This window comes from Talpa occidentalis, unplaced genomic scaffold, assembly GCF_014898055.3.
Source record: "Talpa occidentalis isolate TD23 unplaced genomic scaffold, MPIMG_talOcc4v2.1 talOcc4.18, whole genome shotgun sequence".
Classification (NCBI taxonomy): Eukaryota; Metazoa; Chordata; class Mammalia; order Eulipotyphla; family Talpidae; genus Talpa; species Talpa occidentalis.
Window position 1 is genome coordinate 7,270,931 of NW_023601851.1, and position 19,691 is coordinate 7,290,621.

Consider the following 19,691-nt stretch of genomic DNA (forward strand, 5'->3'; position numbering starts at 1 on the left):
AAATGTTTTCTGTTTACCTATTGCCACATCTCTGTGCGTTTCAGTAATAGTTTATTTTCGTATTTTTCTTTGATTTAAATTTCAAAGTTAGAATTTTCCTAAGAACACTAATTCTTTGAGCTGTGTAACCAGTTAATACTGAATGTCCCCATCTTGTTTTGAAAGACTATTATCATACTAAGTCTCCAAGCAACTCTGCAGCAAAGAATCCTAAATAAGTTTGCCAAATACACCTGACTGCAAAGCTTATTTTTCACTTTCCAACCACTAATTTTCCACCAATTCAGTGATACAGAATCTGCACCTCAAGGACTCTGTATAAGGTCAGTAAACAAATGAGACAGATTTGTTTTCTTTCTATACTGTATAAAATACTTCACAGACAGAAGATGACACTACTTGTTTTCACAGTGCATAAGTTGGTTTGTTTCCAAGTCAAGATGAGGTGTATCCCCGGCTGAGATGAGGGGAGACATGAATATTGAACTTGGTGGAATCACTCAGTGGTCACCTTTGTAGACCACCTCCTTAGTCCTCATGAGAGGGACATGCAGACACCCTGACCCGATCTGCTGTGTCACTGAACCCCAACCCCTGCTCCTCTCGGGTCTGCTGTCTTCATGTGCCAGAGGGACAGAAATTTCCCCACATCTTCCAAACCTAGAAGATATGGCCAGGACAGGAGACCAGACTGACCGCAGAGAAGCCTCTTCTCATCAGCTCAGCTGGCAATATGGTGGTACAAGGCTCTGCCGGCTGCGAGGACTATGACTCCCTCGAGTTCCTTAGAGAGGCCATTCAGCAGGGCCTCTCCACCCACCCATCCACAGGACCTGTGGGCACCTTCAGTCAGGGTCCTCACACCAACCTTGCCTCCACCTGCTCTGGCTCCTCAAATGCTCCAAGGCCTAAGAGCTGGATCCCACTCCCGATGTCCACTGCAGGATCTGCTGCTGGAAGCAAAGCGCTCTTACTTGAACAGCGACACTGACTGAAACTTTCAATGAGATGTAAAAAGGAACTATGCTGTCAGGGTGACATCTGTTTTCCCTTTAACTCTTGTTAGGGAGTTAACAATGTTCCTCACAACCTAGTAAGTCCTGATGGAATTTGTATTTAGATTGAAGAAAGCTTTAGAGATCTTTAATGCACTGAAGTTAGCATTGAAGTATTTATGGCAAATTATAATATAAAGTAACAACCTCACTCTGTACCTGGTTAGCTTGGTAATAGGTTTGTAAATGATGAGCTATAAAACTGGAGGGAGAATTAGAGGTCACAGGCCTGCAAAGCATAGTCATCACTACAGTGAGGGCACTCCCTGGTCTCTGGGAAGCTGTCTGAAGCCCTTCCCATCTGTAGGGTAAGGTAAAATGTATCAGGCTTTTCTGCCCTCCCACCATCAGGATAGATGAGGGAACCCTGTGATCCTGAATGCATGCCTGATGGCGGGCACCTGAAGTGGGTACACCTGAGCTAAGAGACTGATTTATAAGGGTGGTGCAGCAGAGTGCGGTGCGGTGGTAGTGCGGTGTTAAGGGTGGAGGAGTGGAGCGTACGGAGGAGTGCGGCGACTACAAACAACGGCGAAGAGCATGTGGCTGCTAGAACCATTCATAAACCTGCCCGGAATGGGTTGGTTGCTTTACACCATCGCTTGGCACAGTGGGGCTGCCTTCCCGAAAGCCCTGGCACTGACTCGCATGGCTGGACTCCCTTTCAGCTTGTCCTGACACTGACCTTCTTATCACAGAGGTTAGTTGACCATAGGAAACCCCCACACCAAGTGAACACTCACCTCAAATTCTAGACAAAGAGTCACCCTTTCACCTTAGCAATACAGCTAATTTAGGCCCCAGATTCTGGCAACATTCCCCATTTGCAGACCCCTTCAAGTGTTCTTCCTCACTGATCATTCTGAAGTTAAAGCAGTTTGGTTATCATCAAGAAAAAAAGGAGTCAAGTGGACTGAGGGGATGAACCCCAAACCACACACAGAGGATGTGGACAAGCAGAAGCCAAAATCTCAAGTTCATGCTGATTCCACTTCAAGGCTTCAGTGATGCTGGGCCTATCAACAGTGCTCAAGCCTGTGTGTAGATTGCTGCACTTACTCCAGGGCAGATCCCAAAGGTGCTGACTTACCAAGTCTGGATCATGTGTCCACAGTTCCCTCAGCAAGTGCATGCCAGGTAGCGCTCAGTGCTCATTATCCTGTGTTGTGTGTCCAGGACAGGAGACCAGACTGACCGCAGACAAGACTTTCTTCTCATTAGAACAGCTGTCCCAACAAGACAGTGTTGGCTTCACCTGGGTATTGGCGAGAACAAAATCTCTGCTTACAATTTTTTTTTGTTTTTTTTTTATTTTTATTTTTTAAATTAATATTTTATATAATTCTTACATCATTTTCATATTTGCACAATGTATGCATTATCATTTTGGTTATATTCCCCATACAATTGCATCCCCTTATTATGACCCTAATCCTACCTCTCCCCGCCACCCCCTTCCCGTAGTGTGTCTCTGGTTTATGGTTGCTTGTTGATTTTGATTTTTGCTTTGTATTAATTAGTCTTTTTCCTGGTCCCTTATTTAGGTTTTTCCTAATTCCTGCTATGAGTGAGACTATCCGGTATTTTTCTTTTTCTTTCTGGCTTATTTTGCTGAGCATGATTCCTTCCAGCTCCATCCATGTTGCTGCAAATGGCATGAGTTTATCTTTTTTGATTGCTGAGTAATATTCCACGTTGTATATGTACCACATCTCCTTGATCCAGTCATCCATTTTTGGGGCATTTGGATTGTTTCCATAGCTTAGCTACTGTAAATAGTGCTGCTATAAACATAGGTGTGCAGGTGCTCTTTGGAATTAATGTTTCTGTGTCATTTGGGTAAATACCTCTCCAAAGAGGAAATGCAAATGGCCAACAGGCATATGAAAAAATGTTCAACATCACTTGTAACCAGTGAAATGCAATTCAAAACTACCATGAGATACCACCTGACACCAGTGAGAATGGCACATATTTAAAAAACTAGCAACAACAAATGTTGGGTAGGATGTGGAGAAAAGGGAACTCTCCTGCACTACTGGTGGGAGTGCAAACTGGTCCAACCACTATGGAGAGCTGTGTGGAGATTTCTCGACCTACTAAAGACAGAGCTTCCATAGGATCCAGCAACTCCGCTTCTAGGTATTTACCCAAATGCTTACAATTTTATATGCCTGCTGCGAGGACTATGACTCCCTTGAGTTCCTTTAGAGGCAATTCAGCAGGGCCACCTACACCTACCTATCTGAGATTCCAAAATGAAATCCAGATTTTGCTCACTTTGATTCCCATTTTCCTAGGATCAGAATTTCCTAGAATCATAAAAGCTCATGAATGTAAGGGTAAATAATTGCCCTCCCGCCATTAGGATTGATGATGGATCCTTGTGGTCCTGAATGCATACCTCATGGCGGGCACCTGGAGTGGGATGTGGCCATATGGAAGTGGGATTCACCTGGGCAGAGATGGTGCTTATAAGGGTGGTGTCACGGGGATGCAGCAGAGCAGAACAAAACTACCAGAAGAGAATGACAAGGAGAAATAGCAGAGAAGCAGAGGCCATGAGAGAAGGCCAAAGAGCCCAGAAAGACTGAAGACTTGCTGGGGGCTGGAAGGCTTGCCAGCCTCCTGCCCCCCAGCACTCCTGCCTGCTGTGTACCTGGTAAAATGACAATAAAAGCCTGGAGAGCCACCAAGGTCTCCAGGACTCTCCTTTACTGTCTGCTCCAATCATAGAAAACCTGCACTGGCCCTTCCTGCCACTATAGTAAGGAAACTTAAATTCCTCCTGATGTGACCATCCTTTACCTGCCAGGTTCGCTGTATTACTACAAACAGTGGAACTTTATGTTGTATGTTTCTACTTTTAGTACTTTTAGACACTGTAACTCCATTGAAAAAGCCATATTTGCAAACCATGAAGCTATTTATAAATACTGAGTACTTACCGAGTACCTACCATGGACTGAACACAACGCAGGTTCACAGTCTGGAATGTTGCAGCAACTTCATTTTAAGCCCAATTGTTTTGTGATCCTATTTTTATGAAGACATGAACTGATCAGAAAATATATCATCAATGCTTTGACATGAAATATTTGGTGATGATTGTTCGAGTCTGCTTAACATTATGAAGTCAGACTGTACTAAAGAGACAGGAGGCATCACGTGTGCTCTTGCCGAGTGACAGACAAGGTGTAGCTTCAGATTGGCAGGCTTTTGGAGAAAACCTGATGCTATCTCTGAGGCCTGAGAGAAAGGACGGGTGTTGTGTTTCAAGTTACTTCAAGGGCAGAAGATGTGGCCCACAGTATCCACTTCTGTTCTCTCAGGGAACTGTTTAGAGCAGAGGATACACAGTCATCTTGAGGGACGGGTTGAAGATGGATAGATTAATGGATGAGCAGATAACATATGAGTCTAATTTCCATTACAGCAGAGCCTCGAGATTATTTTTTATCACATCAGATTTGTTTCTTAAATGTTAAAGGAATGAAATCTTCTGTTCTTAATTCTTATAAAGGGGAGAGGGGGCGATGGCTGCTGTAAAAGTGCTGTCCGTGGAGAAAGTGATTCTATCACCTGAGAACTGGGACCTCCAGCTCATTTTGCCTCCTTTGTCCTCACTTCTTCACCTCTTTTTATCATTCACACTAATTCAGTAAAACCACAATCCCAGAATATTTCAGTGTCTGCTGTTGTGACTTTCACAAACATCTTGTTCAGCATAATTTGAGAAAAACAGAAGACTATGTGGACTGTTGCACTACAAATTTATGGTTCCAGCCTTAACTGTGAGAACAAGTCTTCTATGTTGCCCTAAAAGCTGTCTCCCCAGCTCCCTTGAAGGCTTCCCTAAGTTTCCTCTCCATCTCTTCCCCTCTCCTGGCGGACATCCTTCTTCACAATGAGATTGGACTCCTCTCGTGGGGAACGTCCCAGGCGCCCACACTGTGAGTGTGTCTAGCCCAGAGCCTTTCCCTGTCTTTGCCCCTGCCCTGCCTGCTTCAGTGACATGCTCCTGTTACCTTGTCTCTTCCTTCCCACTGGCATGGGAACTTGACTCACCCTTTTCTTAAAAAAAGAATTCTGCCTCAGTCATAAATCATTTTACTTTCATTCCCATGACTCATGGTAGCCGGGCTCCTGGAAGTTTCACCGGCCTCCCAGTCACCCCTCAGGACGGGGCATCCCCTGCACTGGCTCCATCCATGCTGCCCTGCTGGGCCCTATCAGCTTCTTCAGGTCTGACAGTGCTTGGTTTTCAATCCAGATCTCCCACCAGAAGGCAACAGCGTAGTTTACCTCCTCCTTGTTTTCTTGGTTACCTCGGCACCACATTACCTTGTTTCTCACGCACATATTTCTGCCTCCTTCACAACCTTTGCAAAGTATCTGCTTGCTTGCTGTGAGTATTCCTAGGGTTCTAGCTTATGATTTTATCTTTCTTAATTTTTGTTCTTTTGAGGCGAGCTAGTTAATCTGATGCCTTCAATTTGACAACCCAAATTCTATCATTCCAGTACCAATTCCTTGTCTATATTTTAAGCTTGTATTTCCAAACTTGTACTGGATTCTGAACAAGGGTATATACAGGTAACTGTAAACCAGCATTCCAACATGGAATTGCTCATTTCTTCTCATGTGCTACAAAATCAAAACTAAGCAAATCAGAAAAGACTGGACTTTCTCTCCAGATTCCTCTCTCTCCTAAGGAAAACACTACATCATCATATCTGCCTTTCTCCTTGCCCAGGTCCAATGTTCAGGCATCATTATCATACTTCCTGGATGGTCCCATGGGAGTTAAAATGCTTCCATCATAATCATGCTTTTTCTAAAATGTAGCAAAGAGCAGGTACGTCCTGAATATGGGTCCTCTCAAAACAGTGGAGGTGAATTTCACTTTAGAAAATAAATAGTCATACCAGCTGTAATTAGGGTTGCATAGGCATGTTAGTCTTGATATGCTGTGCTATGTTCATAAGGCCCCAAATCCATTGGTATAACAAAGGAACAATTTATTTCTCACTCAAGCAAAGTTCAAGGGACTTGGGTGGCCTTCTTTCCCCTCGTAGTTCTGTCAGCTGGCACAAGGAATCTAGGGTGGGCCTCATCACAGAAGAGTAGGAGAAAGCTAGAGGACCGGGTGGAATATGTTTTAGGTCTAGACCAGGTAGTGGTTTATACTGCACGTGGCTACAAACCCCTGTGAACCAAGCAGCTTTGTGACCCCACCTGATCACTATGGAGGCTGGAGGTGAGCATTTGGTTGTGCCAACAGTCTCTGTCCTGGCAAGGAATGTCTGGTTTAAAATATCAGATTAATTGGAAAGAATTTTAAATTGATCAAGTCCTGAGCATAAAATATTTTAAACATTAATGAAATTTGACCACTATTAGCAAGATGAAACATCAGGCCCCTGTTGCTCTGACACTGGTTTACAAAGAATAAAGCAGAGTGTCATGAGCCTCACTTTGGCTGAGTTTGACCCAGGGTAGGGCAGATTGTTGGTCCCTTTGGCAGCTCATGTCCAACTGAGGATGTGCTCCTGTGCAATTGACCACAGCACCTGCCACTGAGTGCAGTCAGGGTCTAAGACCACACACGGTGGGTGGCATCCGTGATGAGGGAGAAACCTGGGGCCTCGGGAAACCCTGCCAATGGGAGCAAGGCAGCAGGACAGGTGACATATGCACAGTTGATGCCACTGTCACCCACTTTGTGCAGGAAGGCTGATTCACCTGCCACTCCTCCTTCTACAATACACTGACAGGAAGAAGTGTGTTCATTGGTGAAAGATTATCCTTGAAAGCATGAAAGGATTTGTGACATGCAGTTTTGGGTTTAAAATCTTTCTCTAACCTAACTTATTGTACAAATGTCGCCATAATCCATTTGCAATCTCAATGCCCACTGTCCCTACCGAGGCTCAGACAGACCACCACCATCCTAATTACTAAAGTGAATACTGAAAAGGATCCCTTGCTCCCCTTGAACCAGTAGACCTGTCCTAGAGAGTGAAGTTACTGCCAGTCTCACCTCAATTCATTCTCCCTAACAGAGCCCAAAGTATTCTTCTAAATCCAGAAATCTAAATGTCACTGCCATGTTTAGAATGTTCCCTCCTGTCCATGAAGCTTCACTTGGATTCAAAAACTGTCATGGCCAGGCCCTTCCTGGCTCTCCCCTTTCACCCTCTCCTCCCCTCTACTCCCCATGCTCTGTATAGACTGAGCTTCTTTCACTTCCTTGAAGTTGCGAACAATTCTTCAAGCTTCTGATTCTTCATGTGCTCTCCCTTCTGCCTGAAACACTCTTATATATAAACCACCAAACTCCTGATAAGCATTCACATCTCCACTGAAGACTTTCCTGAGCCACAACCACCCTTTGTCTGCCCACTGGCAGCCCCTCAGCAATGTCCACCTCTCCTTTGGAAACAGTTTTGCCCCACGATTTTATCACCTCCTAGAATAAAGGTTTATATCTTCACTAATCTCCACCTTTTGAATAGACAATAAGATACTAAATCAATAATTATTGAAGAACCTAGCCTTTCCTAATTTTCCATCTTGCCAACTTTTATTTGTCTTTCTGATCTAAGCTCTTGTGTCACTGCTTCATGACGTCCCCCATGACCCTGATGTGGGTTCAGAACACCTGGATTCCCTCCATCCAAACACCTGTCTCACTGTTATGGAGAAGGTGCCGACTCCACATGGCAGCCTCGGTTTCTACACATAACCCAGCAGCACAGACTGACACCAAAAAGTGACCGTGGGGTGCAGGAATCCTTTGTCTCCTTCACTGTTTAAACTGAAGCAGACAAATTGCAGTTGAGGTGAAGTTCTGAAATTATCTTAATAATTACAATTAATAATAAATAATAAACAGAAGGTAACTCTGATTTATTGACATGCTGAGGCCTAGCTGCCATCTGCCCGTGCATGGTGGAGCATGAAGGGCCTTGCAGGCAGTCGGGGCCATTCTCTGAGTTCTGAGTCCTCTCCCACTCGACTCCCCGGCTCACACAGACTCTTCAGCACCTTCTTACTCTGGAGTAGTTAGTTCATTTTGCTTGATCCAGGCACTACTGAGGGGCCTTCATAATGACTTCAAGTCACTGCCACTTCATGTCCTGATATCCAGAAACCAAGGCAGGCCCGTGAATGTCATTACAGGAAATATCCATGGAGAATAAACAAGATCAACGCTAGTACGTCACATCAGAATCCTGAATGAATACAGTTCTCAGCCTGTGGTCATGATGCACTCTTGGTCCATAAACATTCACTGGATACACTCTGAGTGCCAAAGAAAAGGCAGAATGCTCTACGTCAAAGGACAACTCATTCTCATAATTCCTTTGAGAGGTAGATGTCATTAGCCATGTTTTTCAGATAAAGACATTGAGACTGAGAAAGTTTAAGTAAATGTCATAGGACACCCAACCCCATGTTTGTAGGACAGGGCATTCTGAAGTTATGCCCAGTTCAACAAAATCCTCTTGAATACAGTGCTTGCCATGGGTTTAACCATTGCCAAGACACCACAAAGGGGTGTCTCCCCGCTGGACTGGCATTGTTCCTAGTTCTTTCCTTTACTCATTCATCATGACCAACTGAGTCCCAAAGAGACTCATCCTGAGAAGAAAGCCTCGTTCTGAAGTTCCCAAGAAGAGCCTGACGTAGGATCCTCAGCCGAGGAGCCCTGAGAAGTGGCTGTCTCCTGCCTGGAGCTGCCAGGCTGCTAAAGGGACAGTTTCTCTCTTGGTCAGCAGGGTTTCAGGGTTTCAGTGTTTCCCATCTTTGGCCCTCCTGTCTTCATGAGCTGTTTAAGTAGGTCTTACATCCAGCCACTCTGAACTCCATGGCAGGGAGTGTGCGTAGGACAGTTGCTGTGCCCACACCACGCCTGCCTCTCCCTGACTTACTTCCATTCTTTCTTCTCTAGTCACTGTAAGCATAGATTTTTCTCAGCTCACTCAGGTGGTCCCTTTTAGGGTCTTGCTTGGAATCTTGCCACATAAATACCATCCCAATATAGTGCGTGCCGCAACCAGATTCCGGATTCCTCCAAGAACAAATAGAAACCAAAAGTTCTGTTTCAACCACACAATGAGTCTGGTTCCCCAGTCTGTGCTTTGAGTTCAGCCCTGGTGCTCTTCATTTGGCGTCCCTATGGCACCAAGATCTGTCAATCACATATCTTTCCATGTCCCCCCAGAGTGTTCTGCTACATCAGCCTCTGGAAGGCCAGCAAGTGCTGGCTGCCTCCCCCAGTGACTGAGGCTTGCCAGTAACCCAACATGTTCACTCTGAGTAACCCAACATGTTCACTGCAGTGGACTCACCTGTGAGCCGTGCTGTCCTATCCCTCGTTCTCCCAGGAGGTGGGCAGGTACTCTCAGCTCTTCTTCCGAAGCCCTCTAAGAGGTTGTAGTTACCACATCTCTGCTCTTGAAGGGGCAGTGAGTGAGAACTCTGTCTGGGAGTCTGAGTAGACAAAAGTGAGAGTAGATCTCAGGAGTGAGGAAGGAAGAGGACCCACAGGCAGGTCTGATTGAAGAGAGGTTCTGTGGGCAAAATCTTTTCACAAGTTTGAGAAAAAAAAATCCAGGCAAGGCTAGGATGGCCTGGCTTAGGGGAAGCTGTGCTGGGGCCCAAGGCACCTCTAGGAGCAAGGCGGGTGGACATCACACACGCACTTCTGTGTCTGTGCTTTGGGTTACTCCAAACATGCTATGACTTTGTTCCCACCAGCATGTAGACTGATATGGGGAAGAATGTCCTATAAACTTGCCTTGGGAATTCTGGGCCCCTTTGCTGGCTGAGTGGTGTTGTCATGGAGGGTTGCTACTGATGAGCCAGGGACACAATCGTTAGTATGAGCCTTGCAGCATTTGGACACACACACAGGCACACATATGTGCATGTGCCACATAATTTTACAGCATTGACATATTCCAGAAATCATCTCATAATGCAGTCTGATTTGCATTGAAGATCCTTTATTTACAGCATACAGTCAGCATATTCAGACTATACATGCTGATGCGTGCCATGATTTATTGCAGAGCATTCTTTAATGATTTTATAATAGCCATCCAAGAAAACTATAAAGTGGCTCTGCAGCATTTATAATGTTTATTTGAATATTTAATAGGGGTTTCTGGAAATCTATTTTATCCTGCATTACTCACACTGCTAGGTGACTTGTTGCTTTATTTGGAGGGCAGTGTACTTAGTAATCTTACTACACATAAAATAATTCTTCATAGAGGATATAGTTAAGCCTCAGCCAGGATGTCCTGAGGTGTGGGACTTGATATAAAGAGTATGGGGTGGGAATTTATATTGATAAAAGCATTTGATTCCTGAGACAAGCCACCAATCCTTCTAACTCACGGGTCTGAAAAGATTGCCTCTTCACGGTGCCCCAAAACACAGCACAAACTCACCGCTGATATGGGTCAAAGAGGCCCACTTTTATGAGATGATCTTCCTGGAGTTTGTTGAGAGCCAGATCAGCCTGGAGCCTGGGAAGAGGCAATAATCAGACAAAATTTGGGGTGTTGGGGCTGAAAAAGAAGGGGATTGTGCTTTCTCTGTTTTCTTTCTCTGTGATTTCATAATAGGAAAGATAAAATCCACAGGTCAATTGCAGGATGGAGCCATAAGGAGAAATCAGGGAACATGCTTATGGGCCTACTTATGTGTGTACAAAAGTGTCTCCACGGTGGAGCCTTAAAACAGTGCAAAGGCTGAGAACAGGTCACGGTGGGTCCTCACCCCTGCACTTGTGATTGCAAGACCCCACTCAGGCTCATGGTGCAGCAACAAAGGGGTTTATTAACAAAATGGAGACTGGGAAAAAAAAGAGTTTATTTTTTTTATTTTTAAAGATTTATATATTCATTTATTTATACAAGCACTGAGTACAGTCCGAAGGGCAGGTGGGTGAGAGAATTCACCAGAGACAGAGTGGGAAGAGAACAGGCAGACTGACGAAACACACTGCTGAGGGGAGCAGCGGGAGAGACAAGAGAGGTCTGTCGCACCATATGGGACCCTTGCAGGTGTCCGGGGATCGAACCAGCACTGCAGAGGCTGTGGGCAGCCTCGCATCCCAGCACTCAACCACTGTGACACCAGGGGAGACCCGAAAAAAAGAGTTTCTAAGGCCACAAGTGGCCAGCTGTCCTAGCCCACAGTGTCCACAGTGTCCAGCAGTCCAAACCAAAGGCTGCTTGTACAAGATGGCATCCCTTTGATGAGGGCCTGAAGCCAGTTGCACACCTGTAACTGGTGCACCAGGATCCAACTTGCTTTGACAACTGGAGGTAACCGCAGGGGGTGCTGCTGAAATGCTGCCACAGCAGCAAGCAGCACCTCTCTGGAGGCCGGGCTGGCCAATGACAGATGCCACAGTGGACAGTACCAGAGAGGATAGAGGAAGGTAGTGCTAGAGAATCCTAACAGCAGACCTCTCTCAGAGATACAGGTCAGTGTTGCTGGTTAGCACTGGTCAGCAGGCAATGGTGCCAGAGAACAGGCCCAGTATGACAGCCATTTGAGTGATGTTGGCATAATCCAACAGCAGACAGACCTTTTGGAGACACTGGGCACAGGTCAGTGTTACAATTCTACAGGTAATGCTAGGTTAGGGATGGGGGCAGGAGCAGCAGTAAGGATGCAGTTTGAAGTGGAGATCAGATGACAATGTCTGAGGAGGTCTGAGTGTTGATGAAGCTTCCCAGTGAATGTCTGGACCAGTTTATCCAGAAGTTCCCACTACCCATTCATCAGGTATCTGCAGGGACAGCAACAGCCAGGGTCAGAAGCTATTGCAATCTGGGAAATTCTGGCCATTTTGCCTCACTGACATCCAGTGCTCTTGCCAAGTAAGCATATTTATTTGTAAAGAGAGCAATGAAAACACCAGAGTTTGTGGAAGGTAAAGCATACCAGTTTTGGTCATCATAGACCTATGACTCACATTTTGGCCTTTTATAGCACAAACTTGTAGACAAATAAATCTCGAATGACAAGGCAGGAGTGAGAAGAGGTAGCACTGTGGTGCCTGGGAGCTTGAAGGAGACTGCAGTGACTCCTGATATGTGGACAGAGGTCAGAAAGGTCAGTGATCCCAAAGGGGGAAAGACTGGGAGTTAGGGGAGTTCATGGGACGCTCTGCTTAGGCCCAAAGGTGATGGGAGTGTCCTGGATGAACATAAGTTCCCCCGATAATAACCTTGACTTACAGCAAGAAAACAGCTGGCTCTTTGGACGAATAAGCACCCCAGCACCTGCTGGGGACAAAGCAGGCCTCTGCAGATTGCATCTTCGAGGTTCCAAGTCTAGAGGCTTCTCCTGCCCACAGTGATTACTTACAGGACCCTCTCCAACTATTACCGTCTTTCTCTAAAAAGGCGTATTTTGCCAAGGCCGTGCCAGGCCAATTTTAGACCTAGGGACCTGTAGGGACCAAGTGAGACTAGGCTGTCCTCGAGGACCCACCCACCCTGGTGGGCACATGCTGAAGTGTTGAGCAGATGATACGCGTCCATGAAGTGTTAGATCTTTGGCACTCTTTGTGACAATGTCATCGGGTATTGTATATGCAATTTTCTGATGGTTTGTTTTGACCTGGAAGATTAAGCAACTGCCAACAAACCCCGCTGTTGAGCATGCTGCTGAGAGAACACAGAGGATGCTGGGCTGGCCTTGTCTGGCTTCTGTAGGAATATAATGTGTTAATGTCGTTTTGCCGGGGACATTGGAAGATGTGCCTATTGACCCCCTGATCCGGGAGACTGGCTAGCACCCGGACCAGGAGCTAAAAAATAGGGCTGGTTATGTAACTGTTCACGATGTCCGGGTCCACCAAGAAATATGGCTGGTTATTTAACTCCGGGGCATCGTGCACAGAAACGTGACCAGCCCACCATGAATCTCTGGGTTTGGATAATTGCCAAATCCAACCTTGGGAGATAAAAACACAGTGGTCGCCTAGCTGTTGCTGCTTGCAGCTGCTGGACGTGGAAATGTCTCCCATGCTGTTCTCCGGAGTGCTGACTTTTTGTCTCCATGATGCTGTTTTCTGGAGTGCTGACTCTTTGCCTCCGTGATGCTGATTTCTAAAGAAACTGTACAGTATGTATGCATGATTATCAGTTTGGTCGCGTTTGGGGCACTGTTTATAATTTTGCTTGTGCATCGCCTGTGTTGCTCACAATAAATCTTTTTTCCTTTTAATACGGCGTGGTCATTAAATCCCACGGAATCGAGTCTCCCTCAAACACCTGTGCACAGGGCTAGCAATTATTTTTTATTGCTAGTTACAGGTTCGTATTGGATCTTACTTCAGTATTTTTAAGAAAAGAAAAGTGATTCTAAGTGTGCCCTAGCTGTGATGAGGAGATGGACAACTGTTCTGCAAACAAACGAATGAATGTTGCACACAACGTGTGCATGCTACACTTATTAAATAAATCCAATTCACTGACATGTATTTTTAATCCTAATATACAGTATGATCCTTTGGAACTCAACCATGTCCTAACTGATCTTTAAAACCCAAATAAATATACTGGCAAAGTTGATGCCAGCATATACAGTAACAAGCATCTGTTTCATGATGAGTGTATAGGTAACGTTATGCATATATAGCTGGGCTGTGCATCTTTCAGTTCTGGAATATAACTGATGCTCCCCTTTAGCATCTCAAAGTGAAGCACATGAGCCTCCTGTAACTGTCCTTTTCACCCCGCTGGCCCCCAAACCCTCCCACTGGTTAAGTCCAGGACTTCCCCTGCTCTTAGGTGTTTCCAAAGACTCCAGGGCCAGAGCACCATCCTGTCCGGCTGGGTCAGAGAATATCAATGCCCAACAGCAGGTGCTCTGAAGACCTGGAAAAATTACTCACCACTCACTGCCCTGCCAAGACACAGACAGCACTCAGAGACCCTCTGGGGCCCACAGAGGCCACTGCTGCTGCTACTGCTGTCATGATGCTCCCCACCCAATCTGGAGGCCCTCTTGCTGGCATCCTCCAACCACCAGGATGCCCTCTTCCTGGCATCCTCCTACACCAGGTGCAGGCTGTCTGGGGGCTCCGGCTTAGGCTGTCTGAGGAGGTCTTTGGCACGACTTACAGCCAGATGAGTGGCCTGGCCTCCCCGGAGTCTGTAGCAGCCTGCCTTGTTCAGCAGGCCCAGGCCCAGACTCAGACCCCAGGCCCAGACTCATACCCAGATGTACTGTTGACCCTTTGCCCTTGGGATAGTTCTGTGGCTACCATGTTTCCTATCTTTCTAACCTCACCAGGATACTTTTTTTTTTTATTTCAGGGACCTTAATCTCGTCTGTGCATGGACTTGCACAAGGTAATAATCCACGGCCATCGGGGCCTCCCCAGAACAGAGGTCACTCGGAATCTCAGGGAAGAAGTGTAGGGTGCCTGTTGCTCTTCCCTTTCCTAGAGCCCCTGGGCTCTACACGCTATGCCCACTGTTGCCAGGCAAACTGCCAGCTTGGCAAGGACATCTCTGCATGACAGAGAATAAATCAGGTTCCTGACTTAGCAGGTTACCACACTTTATTTAAAATTAGGATCAGTCTATTTTATTTTACATTTCATTTTGTTTTGTTTTACTCATTTATTTTTTGGCTATTTATTTTCTCAACAATGTTTTTCATGGCATTTGAAAAGACAACTGGAATAAAACGATGTATCTTTTTCAATTCTACAGCCCAGGAAATTGAACAGAGAGAGGTTCAATTTCACCCTTGCTCCTGCAGGGGGCAGACACTGCGCGGACCTGGAACAGAGACCCTACCCCCTGGGGCCCATCTAGGGTGGAGTATGGCCCTCCAGCCACTGCCGGTACTTATCTGGACACATCTTGCCATTTAGTGTATGCATATGTGCCCAGCTTTACTCACTGGGGCCTGGAGGTGACAGTAGGAGCCATGGCATTTACTCAATGACCCTGGCCATCCCATCAGCTCCCACTGGATGCACTGATCACACTGCAGGTAGAAGTGCTCATGAGCTGAAGTCTACTGGATAAATGTGAACTGCAGTTAACAGTTGTTATTACTGGTCATACCTGGGAGAGGTCAGTACAGTCTCGTCAAGTGTTGGCCCTTGAGATAGCAGACAGATTTAAGACATAGAAACACGCTTGATTTTGGGGAGGTGTAGAGCCCAGGCTTCCCAGTACCATTCCCTGTTTCCTGGGTACATTATGCAAATGTTCCCTCTTAATTTCTAATGGAAAAGTCAGATTATTAACCATCCTCACCTCACCACCACAGTCGTTAACATTTTCCATGTGCTCATTTTGATCTGCACATTCTGTTACTCATTGCCTCTCATCTGGGATGGGACTATTGTTATCTTACCTCTGTTAGTCAGATGAAATAACTGAGAGGTGAAACACTTTGCTCAAGGTTAAAAGGGAGAATGCATGCCTCCCTGGTGGTGCAGGGGTTAAAGACAGTGCTATCAAGCTATTGCCAGCCACTACAGCACAAGTTCGATCCCCAGCTCACCCGGGAGAAACCCACATGGTGCAGCAGACTGCTCCTGTCTCGCTTGCTGCTCCTCAGCAGTGTATTTCAATAGATCTGCCTGTTGTGCTCTCTACTCTCTGGTGAATCCTTTCACCCCCCCCCACCTCTGGTCTGTACCCCAGTTCTTGAATGCATAAATAAATAAATCTTAAAAAAATAAAAGGGAGAATGCACACAGAAGGTGGGGCTTGGGTGTGTATGGCACCCAGGAAGGGCCAAACTCATTTGCCAGTTCTGCTGGAGTCATGGTCAGAAGAGGAGCTGTCACCTATGGGAGGTGGGAGGGATGCAGGCAGGAGGCTCACAATCATGTAGTGACCCAACAAGAGTCACTGTCCCCAGCCTCCTGCCTTATGACTTGTACTGCTTTCTTTCTCAGGTGTGACACATATATATACACACCACACTTGCACCACACCACACAGGCCACACATATATACACGCAATGTACATGCACACATACCACACAAAACCCCAACACCTTCATACTACATATTACGCACAGTACACACACACCACATATACACACACGCACGCACACACACACACACACACACACACGCCCCTCAAGCATCAGCTGACCAAGTTGGACTCATGTGCTTCTCCTCTACACATCTTGAAGTCCTGTCTTCTTCCTTCCTACAGACCTTACCACCTGGCAATAGATTGTAAGACCCTGAGAATTGTTACCGTTCTGTGTGCATCTCACAGACCCATAAATAACACAACTCTTCCCAGAGGAGATAGCTGCAGTGATTTTAACTTAATTAGCACATGCTTGGGTGAACAATAAAGAGGATATAGGCTGAATTCCGTGCATTTATTCATGGTTAACCAGCCCACTGAGCTGTTGATCAGCCTCTGTTGTTGTTTGCAAAATGGTAGTAGTTTCTCTAGAAGATATGACCAGAAAAACAATGATAGAACATATTTGCAGATTACTTAGCAAATACAACTTTAGGAGAATTGCTTTCGGCAATATGAGGGGAGGTATGAAATACATTGCAATGGAAACTGAAGGAAAGTAAAAATAATTTAGGCCAGTCATGTAAAGATAGACTCTTCTTTCGGAGGAAAGATAAAGTCATCCCAATAATATAACTTTCCCACTTAAGGAAATGTTTTCTTCTTTCCCTTTTCTTCCCTGCTGTGCTGAGTCAGGCACTGGAACACAGCAGGACAAGTGTCGTGAACCACCATGGGGCACAGACACAGATAAGACAGGATGCCTCAGCTCCTCCTTTGGCCACACAGTAGAAAACTACTGATGTGTTTTCCATCTCTATAATTTTGTTATTTCAAGAATATTATATCCATTAAATAATATAGTTTGTAAAATGCAGAGATTATATTTTTCAACTTAGCACAATTCCCTTGAAATTCAAGTAATGTGTGGCAATAGCTTCTTGTTTTTTTGAATGGGCTGAATTCTATGATATGGATGTATCACAGTTCTTTAATCATTTATCTTTGAAGATCAGTTGGGTACTTTCTAGTTTGGGCTTTTTATAAACAAAGATGTCAAGTTGTTTTGTTTAATTTCCTTTGAGACTTTCTCTTTGACCCCAGGATTACTTAGGAGTATATTGCTTAAATTCCATGTTAGAAGATATCATGCTATCTTTCTTTGATAGATTTCTAGTAGTTTCTTTAGAAGATATGACTGTTCTGATTGGAAAATATATTGTACATAGTTTCAGTACTTTCAAGTTTGTTAAGGTTTGTTTTATGACCTGTAATTTGTTACGTTATTGATAAAACTTCTATGCACATTTTGTTTAAATGTTATACGTTTTTCTATGTGAAAATAAACTTTCTTTGGGGAAAATGTCATGATCGTGGGCACTTAAATGGATTGTAGATTCTCCTTTTTTACTTGGAATTTTCTCTAAACATCTATTAGATCCTATTGTGAAATGTTATTGTCATGTCTGATTTTGTTCTAATAGTTCTGGTAATTGCTGAAGAAAGATAATTAAAATCCTCAACTATACTTATGCATTAATCTATTTAGTATTCCTTTTAGCTCTGGCAGTTTTTGCTTCATACATTTTGAAACTTTGTTGTTTGGTGCACACACTTCTATATTTCTTCTAAGTCCTGCTGCTACTCTTCTCTTATCCTATGCCTCTGGCCAGACAAAGCTTGTGTTTTTAATTTGTTTGTTGGGTGGTTGGTTCTAGATTGTGGACCTTTCTGGAGCATGTTCTTGGATGTATGAGAAATAAAAAGAAAACCCAGGGAAGCCACCACAGCACGTCTCTTCAAATGGTAAGTGCCTTGTTCTTTCCCACCCTCTCAGAGTCCTATTGAGATTATCTGTTAGATTATTTCTAGGAGTTATCACTAAGTTTGCAGGGAAAGGTTTTTATTTTTGTCTCTGAACCAACAAAATCTTATATTTAAATATTTTATTTTATTTTCACCAATGATAGAAACTAAGTAATAAAATAGTACTTTAAAATAATGAAATGAGAAATGAAATTATTTTGACTTCTTTCTCCAAGGCCCATAGGGAAGGTGGGGGATGCTTTCCTCTTACCCAACCAAGCAGGAACACCATGATAAAGGGAGAGTCACAGGCCCATGAGGCAGATAAACAAATGTCCTGACTCCTTGGCTGGAAATTAGCTTAGACATAATACCTATTGTATCCATTTGTTTTTATGGGTAGGAATGTTTTGTTGATTTTGTAGAATGAGATCTTCAAGAGTTAGGTATTAGCAAGAACATGTAATACATTATCTCCTGGATTTCTGCTCTGGCAGGTGGCCCTACTCTCCCTGTTTCAATTGTATAAAATGCCAATTCTGATTGTTTTTCAGTGTCATTGTCCCCACTTCATAGAGGAGTCAACAGACTTTTAAATATTACATAATTTGCTATGATCTTACTGGTGGGATGTGACAAAGTGATACATTAGACTCAGATCTTTTCAGCTCTGAAGCATGTAGGACAACTCCTATTTAAGACACTGGATAATCACAATAAGCACATCCCTGTGTTGTTCATGTTCTTATGAAGCTTGTAGTGGGTGAGAGAGACTTCAGTAGGATACTCACAAATACGCAAGACAATAAGTATCTGATCACAAAATGAGACAAGTGCTTCAAAGTACATGAAAGTGGTTCTAGGTAAGGAGGGGATCTGGTTTTGGGTCAGATCCCCTGCTGATATGAAGAATGAAAGAATAATGGGGTGAGACAAGAAAGGGAAGAAGGCAGACTCCAGGTAGTGGGAAACTCCAGTTGAAACTCAAACTCCTAGGAGGTGAAGAAGCCCAAGCCTTCTGGTTCAGGGATTGGGCCAGGAGACACGGGAAGCTGAGTTACCAAAAGTAGAAAAGTGGCGTGCTGAAAGGAAATGTTAAGAGTTTTATAGGCACCACACACAAGTCCAAGATAAGAATTTTAGTCTTCACATTAAGTATTAGGTGTCTTCTTTCAATTCTGTAATTGAGACCTTGGATCCACCAACTCACTGCAGTATTTTTTCAGGTAAGTAAGAGGTACATATCAGGGGCTCAGTATTCATATAGATTAAAAACAAAAACAAAAAACAAAAAAAAAAAAAGAAGGGACTCTCAAAAAGGCCAGACAGACCTGGTTCAGCACTTGTTAACCATGAAACTGGGTACATTTAGCTACCTCTAGACCTTTCAGTCTCCTTACTTCACCACAGCAAGAATAGTGCCAGCTTTCTATGTTTGTGATGAGGAGTGAATCAGCAAGTGTGGTGCCCACTCATCTGACCTGTAGCACATGTGAATACATGACCATAACAGGAATAGCGTGTGGTCATTACTTCCCCCTTCACTGTTCCTCAATAAGGTTTGTTTCCTTTGGATGATTGTTGCCCAGAGGGATGGTCTCACCTCTGGCTTTTGGAGACCTAGTGTGTGCCCTTCTAAACAGCTGGGGTTGCAATGGTTAAATTGGAATTGAAAAGCACTCTCCTTGCCTTATAAATCAGAGAGGAATGTCTGAGCAATTTCCTCTGCCTCTGTCCTCATTAAATGAAAACAAACTTCCCTCTAGAGGGGTCACTCTCTCC

General features: G+C 44.6%; 2 protein-coding genes across 2 annotated transcripts in view; both read left to right on the forward strand.

The window, feature by feature from the left end:
* Positions 1 to 17,918, forward strand: part of LOC129146158 (zinc finger protein 39-like) — a 170,624-nt gene extending 152,706 nt beyond the window's left edge. The window contains exons 3-4 of the mRNA XM_054697658.1: positions 14,411 to 14,446; positions 17,822 to 17,918. Coding sequence (XP_054553633.1) covers positions 14,411 to 14,446; positions 17,822 to 17,859 — 74 coding nt within the window. The 3' untranslated portion in view covers positions 17,860 to 17,918. The remainder of the gene's footprint in view (positions 1 to 14,410; positions 14,447 to 17,821) is intronic.
* LOC129146153 (zinc finger protein 260-like) overlaps positions 1 to 19,691 on the forward strand; it is a 147,503-nt gene that overhangs the window by 23,718 nt on the left and 104,094 nt on the right.